The sequence below is a fragment of the Neophocaena asiaeorientalis genome, unplaced genomic scaffold (genome assembly GCF_003031525.2).
Source record: "Neophocaena asiaeorientalis asiaeorientalis breed wild unplaced genomic scaffold, Neophocaena_asiaeorientalis_V1.1 scaffold357, whole genome shotgun sequence".
NCBI lineage: Eukaryota > Metazoa > Chordata > Mammalia > Artiodactyla > Phocoenidae > Neophocaena > Neophocaena asiaeorientalis.
Genome location: NW_020173270.1, coordinates 4840993 through 4860592, shown reverse-complemented (window position 1 = coordinate 4860592; position 19600 = coordinate 4840993). Strand labels below are relative to the sequence as shown.

At 45.7% G+C, this 19600-nt stretch overlaps 1 protein-coding gene across 2 annotated transcripts in view; it reads left to right on the top strand.

Annotated features, from left to right (window-relative positions):
- The window catches only part of CREB3L3 (cAMP responsive element binding protein 3 like 3), a 40445-nt gene that overhangs the window by 9883 nt on the left and 10962 nt on the right, over positions 1–19600 (top strand). For both annotated transcript variants that reach the window (XM_024745687.1, XM_024745688.1), the window contains exon 3: positions 19032–19173. In XM_024745687.1, coding sequence (XP_024601455.1) covers positions 19147–19173 — 27 coding nt within the window. In that variant the 5' untranslated portion in view covers positions 19032–19146. The remainder of the gene's footprint in view (positions 1–19031; positions 19174–19600) is intronic.

The following is a 19600-nucleotide window of genomic DNA, read 5'->3' as shown; positions in this document are numbered from 1 at the left end:
CTGCTCACATCCCAAAACGCAATGGTTACACCTTCCGTCTCGTGATCCACACAGAAAATCCCTAATTGGTAGCATCTGCCGATTCCTGTAAATACCCCAACCTTGGCCAATTTCAATCTACCTGCGTGATGTCATTGAATCTCACCAGCCAGAGGAAGCCAGCTTCAGCTCACCACTGTACCTGAGTCTTTTCAGGCCTTAGACCCAACATCATCTCTTAGCCTGAGCATATATATTACCTATCTCCTCTGTCCTTCTATGTCTTCAGTGTGAAATACCAGCCAGTTCCTGCAGATGTTGGATGAAATGATGTGGATCAAAATACTTCAGGAGAGGGACTTCCCTGGTGGTCCAGCGGTTAAGATTCTGCGCTTCCAATGCAGGGGGGCAAGGGTTCGATCCCTGGTCAGGGAACTAGATCCCTCATGCCGCAACTAAAGATCCCTCATGCTGCAACTAAAGATCCCTCATGCTGAAAGTAAATATCCCGCACGCCACAACCAAGATCCTGCATGCCCCGACTAAGACCCAGTTTAGCCCAATAAATAAATAAATATTTTTAAACAACACTTTGGAGGGGCAAAGAATGGCATGCTACACAAATGCAAGGTGTACATACAGATAAAAAGCACAAATTAAGAGGTGGTGTGTATACACACCAAGGGACTTTGGAAAGTAACCAAGTTCAAATTTGTCAACATCTTTGACAACGACTGAATGGGATTTAATTCATTGAGAGTCCTAGTGTGTAAAGCATGGTGGGAGAGTAGGATCATGGCTCCAGGAGGGGGGAGTCCTGGAGACCTTGGCAAGGGGCAGGGGGAGGAATCAGGACAAGGAGGAGGCACAAAAATAACCTCCCACTCCTCCCCACTTCCCAGGAGACCTGGGTTTGGCGGGGAGGGAGGGCGTGGGTGGGGCCGCCAGGGAAGGAGGTTGAGAAGGCAGTTGCTCGCGGGGTCCACTAGAGGGCGCCAGGGACTGAGAAGTTGACCGGTCTCCCCCAGCCTCAGGCCAGGCCTGGGTGGGAAGGGGAGGGGTCCACTGGGTGACGCTGAGCAGCTGTCTATAGAAGAGGACCTGGGGGCCTAAGTCTCTGAACATGGACTTCCAGAGTTGGGGGTTTGGAGGAGAGGGGTTGAAAAATTAGAGCAGGAGTCTGCAAAAAAAATTTTAAAGGGCCACGTAGCAAATAGCTTAAACACAGCCCATCACAGTTAGTCAACTCTGCGCTTCTAGTCCCCAAACAGCCACAGACCATACAGTCCGTAAATGGGCATGCTGTGCGCCAACGGAATTTTATTTTTTGAGGCTGAAATTTGAATTTCATGTAATTTTCTTGTGTCGCGAAATAATTTTTTCCTATATTTTTAATGTTTGGTTGTTTTTTTTTTTAAGAAGATGTTGGGGGTAAGAGTTTATTTATTTATTTTTGGCTGTGTTGGGCCTTCATTTCTGTGTGAGGGCTTTCTCTAGTTGTGGCAAGCGGGGGCCACTGTTCATCACGGTGCGCGGGCCTCTCACTATCGCAGCCTCTCTTGTTGCGGAGCACAGGCTCCAGACGCGCAGGCTCAGGAGTTGTGGCTCACGGGCCTAGTTGCTCCGCAGCATGTGGGATCCTCCCAGACCAGGGCTCGAACCCGTGTCCCCTGCATTAGCAGGCAGACTCTCAACCACTGCGCCACCAGGGAACCGCTTCTTCCTATATTTTTAAAGCGAAATAATTATTCTGTATTTTAAAATTATTTGAAAATGCAAAAGCTGCTCTTTGCTCTCAGTCTTTACAAAGACAGACTATGGGGGTATAGTTTGTCAGTGGACTAGGGATGATAATAAATATTTGTCTGACACTAGGAACCAGGTATTAAGTGCCTAAATGCAGTGACTTACATAGCACACTTAAAAGCTGAAGGAAATCTTGTTTTAACACTCACTCCTCTATAAGCCAGAAAGTGTCAGTAATATTATGCAAAGCAACCAATAATTGTAATAGCCATAAGAGAAATATGGAGTGAAATTTTTTCTTTCATTGAACACCAGCTATATAATCACACCAGTAACATACGTAAAATAAATATCCCAGTCCGATATACACATTACTAAATGTTAAATAGATAGCTAGTGGGAAGCAGCCACATAGCACAGGGAGATCAGCTTGATGCTTTGTGACCACCTAGAGGGGTGGGATAGGGAGGGTGGAAGGGAGATGCAAGAGGAAGGAGATATATGTATATGTATAGCTGCTTCACTTTGTTATACAGCAGAAACTAACACACCATTGTAAACCAATTATACTCCAATAAAGATGTTAAAAAATTAAATAAATAGGGCTTCCATGGTGGCACAGTGGTTGAGAGTCCGCCTGCCGATTCAGGGGACACGGGTTTGTGCCCCGGTCCGGGAAGATCCCACATGCCATGGAGTGGCTGGGCCCGTGAGCCATGGCCGCTGAGCCTGCATGTCCGTAGCCTGTGCTCCGTAACGGGAGAGGCCACAACAGTGAGCGGCCCGTGTACCGCAAATAAATAAATAAATAAAATTTAAATAAATAAATATCCCAGTCCAATAAAGGGAAAAAGGTGATGAATGGATACATTTTAATTCCATTAATGAACTTTTTTTTAAAGAAAAACTTCTCTTTACATGTAGGTACATATCTCTACTGATCTGTTGCAGCAATGAATAATAGCTTTATAGTTTAATAAGTTTAAATCATCAAACAAGAATAATAATTTAAAGGAGGAAATTATTGATATTTCCATTTTAAAGATATGGCTCAAATCCAGTAAAAATGAATTAAAATTTGAGCTTGCCAAACAAAAATATTATAATTTGCAATTGGTGCACTGTCTAAACTTTTAAACAGAAATAGAAGGTCCAAGTGGTCAGATAGGGAAAAAAAAAAAAGTGAAGTAGCTCAAACTCTGTCTCTTTGCATTTAAAATCACTGGCCCATCACTGTTTATTTCAAATCTACTGTTTAAACACAAGATCGTGTAATACCACAAGGGTTGGAAATATGAACTGTTTCCAAAGAGAACTCAAAAGAATTAGAATCGTTAAGAACTAACTCTTCAAATGAATGTGTATAGCTGAGTCTGTGTGTGTCTGGAGCCAAATGCATTGCATGAAGTTCTCCAAATTCACTTCTGTGTATATTACAATGTTTATTAAAGGATAAGTAATAAAATGTGCTAATTCAAAACTTCCAGTGGTTAAACCACAGCAATTGTTCAGACCAAGAGTGGACAGGCCATGACTTGTCAGCCAAATCCAGCTTATTTTTGTAGGAGCTAAGGAGGGGTTTTTTTGTTTTTTTTTTTTAACTGGTTGGGAAAAAAATCAAAAATAGAGGGACTTCCCTGGTGATCCAGTGGTTAAGACTTCGCCTTCCAATGCAGGGGGTGTGGGTTCGATCCCTGGTCAGGGAGCTAAGATCCCACATGCCTCGTGGCCAAAAAACCAAAGCATAAAACAGAAGCAGGGCTTCCCTGGTGGTGCAGTGGTTGGGAGTCCACCTGCCGATGCAGGGGATACGGGTTCGTGCCCCAGTCCGGGAGGATCCCACATGCCGTGGAGCAGCTGGGCCCGTGAGCCATGGCCACTGAGCCTGCGCGTCCGGAGCCTGTGCTCCGCAACAGGAGAGGCCACAACAGTGAGAGGCCCGCGTATTGCAAAAAAAACCCAAACAAACAAAAACAGAAGCAGTATTGTAACAAATTCAAGGAAGACTTTAAAAATGGTCCACATCAAAAAAAAAATCTTTAAAAAAAATCAAAAAGAGAATAATATTTCACATGTGCAAAGTATAGAGGATTCAAATTTCAGTGTCCATATAAAGAGCTTTCCTGGCACTGGGCCGTATTCATTGATGAACTGTCTGCAGTGCCTTTCTTGCTGGGATCACAAGCTGAGTAGTTGCCATCTGGCCCAAAGAGCTGAAAATATTTACTATCTGGCCCTTTATGGAAAACCTTTGCTCACTCCCTGGTTTAGATCAATAAAAGATTTCTTAAGGGGAGATTATTTTGACACTGACATTGTTCAGAATTGTCTATGCACGTTGATAAAAAAATAATAATAAAATCAGGTTTATTATCAGTTTCTGAATTCTCCGCAGACAATGGGCTCCCCTTTTTTTACTTCAGATTTTCTTTTTTATAAATTGAAGTGTAGTTGATTTACAGTGTGTGTTAGTTTCTGGTGTACAGCAAAGTGTATCAGATAGATACACTTTTCAGATTCTTTTCCATTATGGTTTATTAAAAGACATTGAATATAGTTTCCTGTGCTATACAGTAGGACCTTGTTGTTTATCCATTTCATATGTAGTAGTTTGTATCTGCTAATCCCAAACTCCTAATTTATCCCTCCCCCACTTCCTTACCCCTTTGGTAACCATACATTTGTTTTCTGTTTTGTAAATAAGTTCATTTGTGTCATATTTTAGGTTCCACATATAAGTGATATTATATGATATCTGTCTTTCTCTGCTTGACTTACTTCACTTAGTATGAGAATCTCTAGGTCCATCCATGTTGCTGCACGTGGCATCATTTCATTCTTTTTTATGGCTAAGTAGTATTCCATTGCATATATCCCACATCTTTATCCATTCACCTGTTGATGGACATTTATGTTGTTTCCATGCCTTAGCTATTGTAAATAGTGCTGCTGTGAACATTGGGGTGCATGCATATTTTAGAATTAGAGTTTTCTCTGGATGTGTGCCCAGGAGTGGGATTGCTGGATCATATGGCAACTGTAGTTTTAGTTTTTTAAGGAATCTCCATAGCGGCTGCACCAGTTTACATACCCACCAACAGTGTAGGAGGGTTCTCTTTTCTCCACACCGTCACCAGCATTTTTTTATCTGCAGACTTTTTGATGATGGCCATTCTGAACAGTGTGAGGTGATGCCTCATAGTAGTTTTGATCTGCATTTCTCTAATAATTAGCGATGTTGAGCATCTTTTCATGTGCCTCTTGGACATCTATATGTCTTCTTTGGAGAAATGTTGATTTAGGTCTTCCGCTCATTTTTTGTTCGGGTTGTTTGGGTTTTTTTATTTTTGAGTTATACAAGCTGTTTGTATATTTTAGAAATTAATGGGCCTCATTTTTGATAGCACCTGGGGTGAGCTGCTCCCCTCTCCCCAGCCATGGTATGCCACCGCTCCTGTATAAGAGTTCTCTGGATCTTTACTATTCTCCCCATTTTGGGAGGAGTAGAGGCACAGAGAGGCCAAATAACTTGCTCAAGGTCACACGGCTTGCAAGAGGAGGGGCTGGAATTGAATCCAGAGAGCCGTAACCATGACATGCGCTCTGTGCTAGATGACACGACAAAGCCCCGGCCTGTTGTTGCCATGAGCACTGCTACGTGGGGTTGACTCTGGCTCACCCCAGGGGCAGCTCTGACTTAGCGTTGCTGCCTTGAATTTCAGCATCACTACTTACAAGCTGCTTGGGCTAGAGCATCCACTCCGCGAGCCTCAGTATACTTATCTGCAAAATGGGTATTTACAAAGTCCCCAACTCATTTGGGGTTTTTGGAGGATCAAGTTTATTTGTGTCCTTTGCACAGTGCCTGGCACAGTGAGTGATCAATGCATTTTAGCTGTGGTTTTTTTTTTTTTTTTTTTTTTGCGGTACGCAGGCCTCTCACTGTTGTGGCCTCTCCCATTGCAGAGCACAGGCTCCGGATGCACAGGCTCAGCGGCCATGGCTCACGGGCCCAGCCACTCCGTGGCATGTGGGATCTTCCCGGACCGGGGCACGAACCCGTGTCCCCTGCATCGGCAGGCGGACTCTCAACCACTGCACCACCAGGGAAGCCCTTAGCTGTGGTTTTGATGAGACTGGGTGCCCAGACCCAGACGCTGGGCCTGGGAGAAATGGCGTTGTTTTTTGTGGAGAAGGGAAGTCCAAGAGAGTGGGGGTGGGGATGGTTTGAGAGAATTCAATGCACAGAGTGAGTTCTCCATGCATGCATGTTTGTTTTGGAGGCCCCGCTGGGATTCTCCATGCACGTTTGCATGCAAATTGCATATACGAAATAAACCTAATGAAAGGTAAGAAATGACTTTTCAATCCTTTTTTAAACTGTCTGATTCTGTCAAGAAGCACTCAAGTCGGGTGCTGTTGTGTCTTTAACACATTTTTGCTACGTTTTTAAGAGTCACCTAATCCAGAACCTTCCACAGGCAACAGTAGCTCTCTAGAATATAATAACATTGTTTATTTTCTTTTGCATCTGTTTTAGGCACCTGATACTTAAAAAAACCTAAAACCTGGTGTTATAATGTTTCCTTTTAAGATACATTGTAATTAATTAATTTATTTTTATTTTTGGCTGTGTTGGGTCTTCGTTTCTGTAGGAGGGCTTTCTCTAGTTGCGGCAAGGGGGCGCCCCTCTTCATCGCAGTGCGCGGTCCTCTCACTATCGCGGCCTCTCTTGTTGCGGAGCACAGGCTCCAGACGTGCAGGCTTAGTAGTTGTGGTGCACGGGCTAGTAGTTGTGGTGTTGCTCCGCGGCATGTGGGATCTTCCCAGACCAGGGCTTGAACCCGTGTCCCGTGCATTGGCAGGCAGATTCTCAACCACTGCGCCACCAGGGAAGCCCTAAGGTACATTTGTTGAAGAAAGTTTAGTACCATCTTCAGCATTATTATGTATTTGGTTTTTTTTCTTCAATAAATTTATTTTTGAAAGACACTTAGTAACACGATGGTAAATTAGACCAGTATCAGATGCCCCAATTAAAAGGTAATTGTAAAAGCAATGTAACATGAAAATAAATGTTACTAGGGACTTCCCTGGCAGTCCAGTGGTTGACTCAGTGCTTCCACTGCAGGGGGCACGGGTTCAATCCCTGGTCCTTCCGGGAACTAAGATCCCACATGCTACACTGCGCCACCAAAAAAAAAAAAAGTTACTAAATTCTCTTGAGGGTTTGGTGATCATTTAAGTGTACTCTAACTTGGAGATTCTGTTGGTGATCTGAGATTTCTACAGTGTTCTTCCTGCAGCAGGGAGGACATTTGGGGATTAACCATGCTCCCAGAGAGAAGAATCAGGGCGCGGTTCTTTCTTAACACTTTCTCAGCCCGTTCCACCTCGCTCATGCGTGAATGGGATTGTCCCCTACCTGGTGGGCTTCTCCTTATATATGTACACAACGTGGCCCACGACTCTTATCAAACTACACTCCTGGTCAGATTCTCCCTGGGATTAAACATTAACCCCAATGTTTAACCTGGAAGGGGCTTCATTTTATATAACCTTTAGATCCATCGTCCCATTTTGCAGATGGGGAACCAGAGTCTCAGAAGGGAGGAGTGACTCTGTGATGTCACAGCCAAGTTGATTGCTGAGCTGGGGCTAGGACTTCGACCTCCTGGCACCCAGTCCAGAAAGCAATTGCACACAAAATGGGAAAGTTTTGAATTGATTAGAGACCACACAGATATCCCAACTCGGCCGAGAGCAGGTGTATTTCTCTTGAGACCCATGGTGCACACTGAATTGTGGGGTTTGCTCCACAGATGGGTTTGGAGCCACTTCAGTGGTGGTGGGGGATTGATTTCGTGGCTGGAGGTATATCGGTGATCAAAATATACAGGTCCCTGCTCCCTGGTGTAAACAGATAACATAGATAGATAAACAGAATTCCCTCCCATCAAAGGGGTTGTACTGGGTGTGACTGGGATGGGGGGGTGATTTTGGCTGGGGTGGTCAGGGCAGCTACTTGGAGAGGTGACCACCAGGCTTGGGTTTCATCACAGCTTTGAGGGGTGTTAGGGGTTGAATTGTATCCCCCAGGCCCAAATTCATATGTTGGAGTCCTAACCCCCAGGGCCTCAGAATGTGACTGTATTTGGAGTTGGGGGTTTTCAAAGAGGTAATCAAGTTAAGTGAGGTCACTAGGGTGAGCTCTAATCCATAAGACTGAGGTCCTTGTAAAAAGGGGACAATTGCACACAGAGATACAGGGACAAGATGGCATCTAAAAGGCAAGGAGAGGGGCTTCCTTTGTGGTGCAGTGGTTAAGAATCTGCCTGCCAGTGCAGGGGACACAGGTTCGAGCCCTGGTCCGGGAAGATCCCACATGCCGTGGAGCAACTAAGCCCCGTGCGCCGCACTGACTGAGCCTGCATGTCTGGAGCCCGCAAGCCACAACTACTGAAGCCCACACTCCTAGAGCCCGTGCTCCGCAACAAGAGAAGCCACTGCACTGAGAAGCCTGTGCACCGCAGCGAAGAGTAGCCCCCTGCTCACCACAACTAGAGAAAGCCTGCGCGCAGCAACCAGGACCCAACGCAGCTGATAAATAAATAATAAATTCTTTAAAAATTAATATAAAAGGCAAGGAGAGAGGCCTCAGAAGGAACCAGCCCTGCTGACACCTTGATCTTGGACTACCAGCCTCTGGGACTGGGAGAGAATACATTTCTGTTGTTGCAGGCCCCCAGTCTGTGGGACTTTGTTTCAGCAGCTACAGCAAACACATTCAGAAGGTGAGGGACGGAGGGCCAGGACGAATTCAGGCTCTGTGGACCCCGACATGCCTCCCCCACCCGAACCTTAAGGACTCCCTCCCAGAAGCCCCAGGGGTGGAGCCAGAGGAGACAAGGTCTCCTCGCCCACAAGGGGAAGGAAGCTGAGTTGACCACATCCACAGCCGTAGGAGGCCTCCTTTTCCTGGTGAGAGGGTCAGCTCTGACCCTTGGACCCACCAGCCATAAAATAATCACCGAGATGAGGTGAGATGAGATGGTGGTGAGACATGGGGGAAGGACTGGGCAGAGGGGTGTGGATTGCGAGATGGCAGGGGTGCTGACCCCGTTTGCTGGTCTAGACTCAGGACCCTCATGGGGTACTGTCCCAGAGGCCACCTGGTCTCCTGAAGCTGGGGGACCCCCTTCCTATGGTTGGCTCAGGGCTAGACCCTGACACCAAGCTTGGAGAACCAGATCTCTGACCCAAGGGACCTCCCAGCTCTTTCCACAAACACATCCCATCCAGCCCCACGCAGAAACTTCTAGAACCATCACAGGACTGACATCAGCCTTCTCATCCTGGAACAAGGCACCACCCTGCCCTCAACTCCCCAGGATCTTTCTGCCGAGGCCTCCTTGACCCAACCCCTCCCATCTCTCTTTCCTGCTTTATTCTTCTATACCTGGTCTCTCCCAATTTATTTATTCTTTAAATTTCTAATTGAAGTATAATTGATTTACAATGTTGTGTTTCTCTTCAATTTATTTATTTACATGCTTATGCACAACTGATTTTACTTAGCATCTTCCCCACCTCAGAACATCAGCTCCACAGGGGCAGGGCATGGGGAATAATTGGTTATGTTCTCTGCTGGGTCCCCAATACCGGGCACACATCAGGCACTCAAGAAGTAGTGGTCATTGGGGCTTCCCGGGTGGCGCAGTGGTTAAGAATCCACCTGCTAATGTAGGGGACACGGGTTCGAGCCCTGGTCTGGGAAGATCCCACATACCGCAGAGCAACTAAGCCCGTGCGCCACAACTACTGAGGCCGCGTGCCTAGAGTAGTCCCCGCTTGCCACAACTAGAGACAGCCCGCACGCAGCAACGAAGACCCAATGCAGCCAAAAATAAATAAATAAACTATTAAAAAAAAAAGAAGTAATGGTCACTAGAATGAATGAATGAATTCCCAGACATAACGTCCTTCATGCTTTAGGAAGGGCAGAGGGAGCCTCCCACCCCCTGACAAAGTCTCGCCTCTCATGGTATTGGGAGACCCTGGTTCAAACTTCCTGTCTTCAGTCACCCCTGAGAGCCAGGAACCCCTTGGACTGGGAAGCCTGGAGGATTAGGTGTTAATCAGTTGGCATTGCCCAAGAGCCCGATCAGAGTCCCCCTGTCCCCAGCCCCTGGCCTGCCTCAACCACACCCATGTCACAAGGGTTTTACTCACTGCCTGGCCTGGCCGTACCCCAAGGGAGAGTCCCGGAGAAAGAGGAGGAAGAGGGGGAAGGGAGGGGGTGAGCAGGTGCTCCCAGACCCCCTCACCTCTTTCCCCCAAAACTGACCTAAAGGGAGAAGTAGAAAGGACCTTCTGGCAAGCAGCCAAAGGAATGTGGAGGTGACATGGTGCCGAGGGACATGTCCCCATCTGGGGCAGGGGACCTGGGCGTTGTCTCAATGGTGGCTGACTCATGGAGTGGCCATGGTGAATCATAACCCCTTATTAGCCCCTCTGTCCTCCTGTGCAGAATGGGGACTGTCATTAGGGCCAGACTTGTGCTGAGGCCAAAGGGCTGAGGGGGCCGGAAAATGACAAGCAGACATCTGCCCTTCAAGCACCTCGGAAGCTGAGCCTGGCGTGTTTCTTACAGATTCATATACTAGTAATAATAGTAATTACCCTAAAAACGGCCAGAGTTTGAGACCTGGCTGTGTGGGCGTCCCTTCTGAGCACTCCACATGTTATAATGGATCAAACCCCCAAGAACCCGGTGAAGCAGGGTCTTTATCCCCCATTTTACAGATAAAGAAAATGAGTCAAGAGGAGCAAAGTTATTTGCCCACAGTTACAAGTGGTAGAGGCAGGATTCGAACCCAGGCCCTGTTCTACCCCAGCCAGTTCCATGGAAATATTCTCACTTTAAAGTTTTTAGCAGTTACATCAGAAAAGTACAGAGCAAAATGAAGTTTCGTATTAATAATAAATTTTTGTCAATCTAAATGACTGAATTCATAAACCCAAACTGTTACCATTTCAGCGTGCAGTCAATGTCACAGTTATGAACGCAGTATTTCACTTTTTTTCATGCTAAGTCTTGGATATCCAATGTGTATTTCACACATACAACCCATCTCAATGTGGATGCTCAGTTTTCATCAGAAATCCTCGATCTGTATTTATAGAGTTCAGAAAATTTACAGTAAAAATGTAGATTCACATATGCAACTTGTTCCATATATACTCAAAAGTTGTCTGTTAACTGAATTAAGTATCAATTTTTAAAATTTAAATGAATAGAAATTAAATAAAAGTTAAAATCCAGTTCCTCAGTCACACTTTTTATACTTCAAGTGCTCAGTAACCACATGTGGACTTAATCCTGCTGTTGGGCTGAGCAAGTCTAATCCACAGAACCTGGGGATTACAGAAAATGTTTCCTGAAAAGGGCCAGATAGTAAATATTTTCAGCTTTGTGGGCCAAAGTGTCTCTGTCAAGACTATGCAACTGTGTGACAGCAACTGTAAACAATATGTAAACTAGTGGGAGTGACCATGTGCCAACAAAGTTTTATTTATAAAAACAAGTAAGGGGCCAGAATTGGCCCATAGACTGTAGTTTGTCAGCCAGGCGCTAAACTCCATGATTATATTTATACATGTTCAGTTGTTCCTTCTACAAGTATTGATTGGGCAGCTACTGCGTACCAGGCACAGTTCCAGGCACTAGGGATACTGCACACAGTAGGTCTTGTCCTAATGATTGTCCCTATTTTGCAGGTGAATTCTAGCTAGAGACTTTATGGTACTCCACCCCACAACCTTTCCTATCTCTGACTTGTTAAGCACCTGGATCAATGTTGATGTATAGAAGGAGTAAAAGACACTTTTGTAGACTGAAATAATGAATGAATATTGACATTCCCTAGGATGTGTCCCTCTGCCTGGCACAGAATAGACAATCCATAAATGTTTGTTGAATGAATGTACACTGTGATAAATGAACAAAATATATAGTGTCGGGTGACAGTAAGTTTCTCTGAAGAAACATAAATCGAGATGGGGATGGAGACTGGTTTTAAAGAAGGTAGTCATGGAGAGCTTCATGGAGGAGGTGAATTCGAGCAGCCATTTAAAGGTGAAAGGAGCCAGCCACAGGGAGATCTAGGAAAGGGGATAGGACAGCAAGTGCAGAGGCGCTGAGGGAGGACCGTGCCTGGTGACATGAGTCCAGTGTGGAGGGAGAGAGAGGAAAAGCAGTGGAAGGTGGTGCAAAGGTAATGAGGGAGAGGGCTTTTTGAGTCCTAATAAGGAAAGCAGACTATGGGGGCAAGCATGGAAGCCAGGAGGAGGAGAAGGGGGAGAGTGCACTGGTCCAGCCCAGTGAGGATGGGGCTGGACCAGGACAGTAGAAATGGAGCAGACAAAGAATGAACGTGTTTTGAAGGCAGAGCTATCAAGACTTGCTGATGGATTGTAATAAACATGTGCAAAGCCCACTGGAAGATAAACAGAAACACAAGAGTGTGGGAGCTGAGGGAAGGAGGAGGGTGACAGATACACAGGAAGTAGTGAGAGCCAAAAAATAATGCCACGGAATTCAGAACAGTGGTTATCTCCATGGGGGGAGGGGTAACTCCTGAAAAGGGATTTCTGGAGTTCTGGAATATTCTTTTTTTTTTTTTGGCCGTGCCATGTGGTATGCGGGATCTTAGTTCCCCAACCAGGGGTCGAACCTGTGCCCCCCTGCAGTGGAAGCACAGAGTCTTAACCACTGGACTGCCAAGGAAGTCCAAAAATTATATATTTTTTTAATTAAAAAAATTTACACAGGGTCTTGGTGCAAACCAATGCTAATATCATGCCATCAGATTAGAGTATAAGAGATTCAGTTATGAGCATTTGACAGCCAAAAAGTAAGGGGGAAGGAAAGCAATGATATGTGAATAGGCGAGGACCATTTTGGCAAATTCAGAACTGGCCAGACATTCTTGAGCATCCACCATGCCCTGAGTAGTGTCAAGGGAGATGAACAGACCCGCCTTCAACCTTCAAGGGACTCAGTCTAGTTTTGAAAAGACAATACAGACAGGCAGGACCAATCAACAAATACCTAAGGAGAGTGTGTTAAGTGCTAATCTCTATAATCTACATTCAAATGTGAAGTTTGGGGCAGGGGGGAGACAGCTCTGTGGACAGGATTAATCAAGGAAAGTAAATAGTTTTTTTGTTTGTTTGTTTTGATGTTTGTTTGTTCAGTGCAAAGGGTCAGAAACTCCAGCTCAAAAATTTTAAACCAAAAGGGGAAGTCACTGGCTCACATCACTGCCATGTTTCTGAAGCCAAGGAGTGGATTTCAGGTATGGCTGAGTCCAGGACTTCAGACCATGTTGTCAGGGATTGATTGCTCTCTGTCTGCTCTGCTGTATTCTGGGTGGGCTTCATTCTCAGATAGCTTCTCCCATCATGGGGTAATGATGGCCAACAGCCCCAAATCTACACTCCTACAGCTCTGCACCCCGAGAGTGCTATAGAGTGGAAAGGGGAGTTCTGGAGTGAAGTGACTTCCCAGGGTCTAACGTAATATCTGTAATATCTGTGAGGAGTGGAGGTAGAGTTCACACACACGTCCATCTGTCTCCAAACCCTGAGTTCTTCTTAGCCACTGAATCATACTACCTCCTATAGAACTGTCCCCAAGCTGCAGAGGAAATGGTTAGAATTTTCTCAATTTTAAGAGTTTTCTCATTTGAATTTTTTTCAGTCTTTTCTGACTTTTAACTACCACTTGTCTGAGCTAGAATCTAGTACAGTATGCAATCTCCAGTCAGTAAAGATTCAGGAAGCAGTTTCTATGTGCCCTAAACTAAATGCTGGGATTTTATAGATAGGAATCTTGTATGTTTAAGGGTGTGAGACTGAATATCATAATTTCATGGTGTTTCACATAGAACCCAGTGGCTTTTGAACATCTTACCACTTGAGTACATCTGAAACCCACAGAGGGAAGTTATTTGCCCTGGGCGAAAAGATAAGAGCTAATATAGATCTGGGCTACAGTTCCTTCAGGCTCCATGAGGAAATGTAAATGTTCCCAAGAAAAATAATATATTCACCCAAAATCAGTCATTCACATTTTACCTAGGTCTAGTTATATCTAAGTAACATCTGAGAGGGGGTGATTTTTGCCCTGGGGAGAAATGCTAAGAACTAATCTTTGAGTTATAATGCCTTAAGGCTCCATAAGAAAATGTAAATGCTCCCAAGCAAAGGAATCTATGTGCCTGATGTCAGTCATTCGCACTGCAGTTGGAATTAGCTCAAAGTGCTTCGAGCACATTTTCCCTGAGGTAACTTCAGAGATGGAAAGGAAGAGGGATCTGTGAGAAAAGCACAGGTATAGGGAGACTGCCTCCTGGCAGGACTTGGTTGGCAATTATTGATATGGTAGTGTTCACATCAGAATAAAGCAATAATGATGAAAGGGAGGCATCACCTTATTTAAGGAATGTTACAGGCAAGGCAGTGGGAATGCTGGACTTTGGGGACCCAAGGTGGATCAATTTACTTTTGTAGAGGGGGCAGCTCCTAAACACTAACTCTAACACAAGGTGCGCTTGTATTAGAAAACTTGGGAAACTATGGAAAAGGTATGTTTTTCATTTTATTTGTATTGTTTTATTTATTTATTTTTTTGCGGTACACGGGCCTCTCACTGTTGTGGCCTCTCCCGTTGCGGAGCACAGGCTCCGGACGTGCAGGCTCAGCGGCTGTGGCTTACGGGCCCAGCATCTCCGCAGCATGTGGGATCTTACCAGACCAGGGCATGAACCCGTGTCCCCTGCGTCGGCAGGTGGACTCTCAACCACTGCACCACCAGGGAAGCCCCTATTTCTTTTTTTTTTTTTTAAGTTAAATTGCATTTCTTTGTCTGGAATATGTACATCGGGCACATGGCTGAGAATTCCAAAATAAATGATTATGCAGGGAAAAGCCCTCCTTCTTCTCTATCCCACCTCCCAGCTCCCAGCCCTGAGGGTTACCACCGTTACCAGATTCTTGTGTCTCATTCCAGAGATATTCTATAAATATATAAGAAACATGTATACACATTCATTTTTCCTTTTGTCACACAGAGACAGTATCTTGTGTTGTGCACCTTAATTTTTACTTAACCAGTGCATTCTCAATGGGAAAGATATTATCTTCAAGGGGGTTGTGAAAACTAGTTCTTAGGGGGTGAAAAAAAATCTTACTCTTTTACTGTATAAAGCACAGATATACATATGGTACACAAGCATGTATATAGAATACATGTGGATTTACAGTTTCATGGGGGATCAGTTAGGAAAATGTTTTCAAAGACCCCTTGTGGGAGGGCCAGAATAAAAAAAATGTTGAGAAACACTGAAATAACCATATATTTTCAATATTGTCCCATATCAGTACATAAAGAGAACCCTCATTCTGTTTCACAGCTACATAATATTCCATTGTGTTAACACATCAGACTCTATTAATCAATCCCCTATTGACAGATATTTTGGTTGTTTCTAATGTTTTCCTAAACGCATTATGTACGTGGTTGTTCCTTATGTATTTAGTGTGCTTTTTATTGAGGTAGAATTAATTTACAGTAATGATGCACAGGTCTTAGGTGTGTTCAATTGGCTGAGTTTTGACAATTCTAGACAATCATGTAAACACCATTAAAAATAAGATATGGAATATTTTCTCCACCCTAGAAAGTTCCTTCATGCCCCTGTCCACTCAATTGCCCACTCTACTTCAGGCAACCACTTTTTATCACCAAGAATTACTTTTGCCTCTTCTCTGGGTGTCATATAAGTGGGATCCTACAGTCTTCTTTTGTGTCTGGCTTCTTTTATCACAATACATTTGAGATTCATCCATGCTGTTGAATGTATCAGTAATTTATTCCTTTTTATGGCTGAGTGCAGTTGTGTTGTATGGATATACCAGTTTGTTTATCCACTCCCCTATTGTTGGGTATTTGAGTTGTTTACAGTTCAGGACAATTATGAATCAGGCTGCTGTGAACATTCATGTACAAGTCCTTCTGTGAACATATATTTATATTTCTCTTAGCTAAATACCCAGGAATAAAATTGCTAAGTCATATGGTAAATGCATGTTTAACTTTATAAGAGATTTCCCAATTGTCCAAAGTTTCCCCAAGTGGTTGGACCCTTTTGGTTCCCACAAACAGTGGGTGAGAGTTCCAGTTGCCCCAGATTTTCCGCCAACAACTGATGTTGTCTTTTGTATTGCAGTCAGTCTAGTGGGTATCTTTAAACGTTTTCATATATCAGAAATGGTTCAGTATCAATGAAGTGCAACTTAAAAACAAAGCTCACACCTATGCAATTATGTTTAAGAAATGCTACAAACTCTGTCCCTTCCAAGGGTGTTACAGAGTGTTGTAAAGGCTCTGCCAAGTTCCGCAAATCTGTTTATTAACACAGTACTCCTCAATCAACACAGCATCCTCTTGTGTTATGTTTCATACTTTTAAAATAATTAATTAATTAATTTTTGGCTGCATTGGGTCTTCATTGCTGTGCGCGGGCTTTCTCTAGTTGTGGCGAGCAGGGACTGCTCTTCGTTGCGGTGCGCGGGCTTCTCATTGCAGTGGCTTCTCTTCTTGTGGAGCACAGGCTCTAGGCGTGTGGGCTTTAGTAGGTGTGGTGCAGGCTCAGTAGGTGTGGCGCACGGGCTTAGTTGCTCCACGACATGTGGGATCTTCCTGGACCAGGGCTCGAACCCGTGTCCCCTGCATTGGCAGGCGGATTCTTAACCACTGCGCCACCAGGGAAGTCCCATGTTTCGTGCTTAAACACATTGGTAGAATCTATTGTGGGAATTTTACTTTAGATTCCAACTTAGCATCGCTTTGAAGCATGTGGTCATGTCCAGTAAATTAGGTCATAGGATTCCAAGGGCATCAGAAAGTCCTCTTGTCCCTCAAACGCTTATCTTTATCCTACCTTTTCAGACGTCTCTTCATTAGGACACATAAAAGCCTTCCAAAGCCCATGATTATAAAATTACAAAAAAGTACAAATATCCTGGGGAGGTGGACTATGGGGTCTAAATCTACGTGAAGGTGTAAATGAGTAATACCAGATCCATGATTCTGGCAGGTTTTGATAAGAAGAGGAGGAAGTTCTATGTCAAGGGCACCGGGGCTCCTCAGAGTCATAAATGGGAGTGAGGGGGAGGCAGAGACAAGCCCAGAAGTCAAACTTCACCTACTTTCTCCACCTGCTGACACTGCCCTGGAAAGGAGCCTCCACAGCAAAGGCTGAATAAATATTATGACTAGGAAGGCCAAACCAAACCAAACAAACCCCTTAAAAAAATCCAACACACACACACACAAATCCAACACAGAGTGGTTAAAAAGGAAATAAGAGATGCAGAGGTCAAGAATGAGATAATGTCCCCCATCCAGAGGGGGACAGTTACTGTAATGCAGGGATTCTCCCGCCAGGCACTGCTGACATCCGGGCCAGGCTTACTCTGTGTGGGGCCGTTCCAGGCATTGTGAGGTGTGGAGCAGCATTCCTGACCCTCACTCATTCCACGCCTGGAGCACCCCCAGTTGTGACAACCACAGATGTTACTGTCAGATAAAAGAACCACTCTGGCGCAGCACATAATAGGTCATCCTTAAATTTTTGATGCATGAATAAATAATGGCTGGTCCAGGGAGAAATGTACGCCAGGATGTGAACTTCTTGAAAGCAAGGAGGGTGTCTGAGTTACTGTGTAAACCTAGCACCTACCATCGTGCCGGGCACACAGAAGGTTCGTCATCCATTCACTAATCTCCAACAGCTTCCTGCTGTATTTAATATAAACCAAACTCCTTGCCACAGACTGCAAGGCCCTGCACGACCTGCCCCGTCCCCTCCCTGCCCTCCCCTCCTCCCTCTCTCACTCTGCTCCATCCACATGGGCCTCCTGGCTGTTCCTCCAACACGCCAGGCCCCATCCTGCCCCAGGACCTTTGCACATGCTGTTCCTTGGCCTGAAACACCCTTCCACTAGATCTCCCAGTGGCTGGCTCTTTCTCATTATTCAGGACTGTACTTAAATGTCACCTTTTTTTTTTTTGGCCATGCCACATGGCATGTGAGATCTTAGTTCCCCGACCAGGGATTGAACCCGCGTCCCCTGCATTGGAAACGTGGAGTCTTAACAGATGGACCACCAGCAAAGTCCCTAAATGTCACCTCTAAAAAGAAGCCTTTGCCAGCCCTCTGTTGCCCTTTACATGATGACATTTAGTTTCTTGGTAGCATTTGCCCATTTGTCAGTTTTCTGGTGTGTTTATGCATTTATGGTCTAGCTCATCCACTGCCTTATCCCCAGGGCCTTAAATAGTGCTTGGCACACAGGAGGTGCCCAATGAGTAAGAGTTGACTGAGCACCTCCTGTGTGCCGGGCACTTCCTAGACACTGGGGACCCAGCTGAGAACAAAAGAGCCCCGAAGTCACTCACATGAAGAGGCAGGGGAGGAATGAGGGACGAATACAGGCAAGTAAACAAGAAATTTTCAAATACTGAGGATTTCAGTGAAACCAGTGATGTGATAAAGAGGTACAGGGTGAGGGCTCCTCTCTGGTGAGAGGTCAGAGACGGCCTCTCAGCTGTCTGGGCTGAGATCCACAGATAGAAGACATTCCCAAATATGTGAACGCAGTGATAGATTCGGGGTGGAGGGGATAGGAGTTCCAGGCAGAGGGAACAGCTAGTGCAAAGGCCCTGAGGAGGGAATAAGTTTGGCTCAATGAATATTTATTGAGACTAAATGAATGATAGAAGATTCTAGAAGGAATCGATTGTTCTGGTTTGGCTGTGGAGAGCTTGCTTGCGGGCAGGGGGTTGGGGGTTGCCAGCTCCAATGAGGGAAGGGGGCTCTTGGCAGAGGGAAGGGCTCTAGCGGAGGCCTGGGCAGTTCTTCTTGGTTCTGTTCTGAGAGTGGACAGGACCCAGCCAGGGGCCCTGGGCTCTCCTGGAGCCGACATCCAGGGATTATGACGAGCAACAGTCCCTGAAAGTAGGGGAGAGGTCATGCGAGAGCCGCGGCTCCCCAGACTTTGGCCTTTGCCCACTGCCGGCTGGAAAAGTACGAAACATCTGAGATAACGGTCTTCCCTCCCCTCCCCCTAGCCTGCCCCCGTGTCACTGGCCCTTAACCCTGTCTGTCTTGCCTGTTCCCCAATCAGCACCTGGGGGTGGGCTAGGAGCTCCCCAGGACTATTTCAGCATCTTTTAGGGGTGGTGACAGAGCCACAGAGAAGAGCCGGCTGAGCCTGGGAGCCCTGGTGGTGGGGTGAGCCCCCACTTCGCAGCAGACACAGAAGTGGCTGGAGAAAGAGCTGGCCAGGCTCATGAATGGGGATTTAGCAGTTGGAAAGGTGAGCCCTGCACTGGTCTCCAGGTGAGGGAGGGTTTATGCCAGGAACCTTCCCCAAGCTCCCAGGGTTGGCAGGAACCTCACATCCCATTTTACAGATGAGAAGACTGAGGCCCAGAGGGAGAATGCAACGACCAAAATTGTGTCTCCATTCTGGGGCTGCTCCTGGTCTTTCTTCCTGGTCCCCCCACCTTCCAGAAGGGGGGAATTTGGGCAGCATGGGAGTGCAGGAGAGGGCTAGTTCCATCGGCTGATCATCCCCACGGGGGCATCTGTCTACCACTTTTTAAAGAAATTGGCTGTCAGGCCCCGGGAGTCTCTGGGTTGGCCCCAAAACACAGATTTGGAGACAGAAGTCCAGCAAGCAGGAGCAGCAGGCCCGACCTTGGGGCTGGAGCCGGGATGGAACTGGAGCAGGATGGACCTCA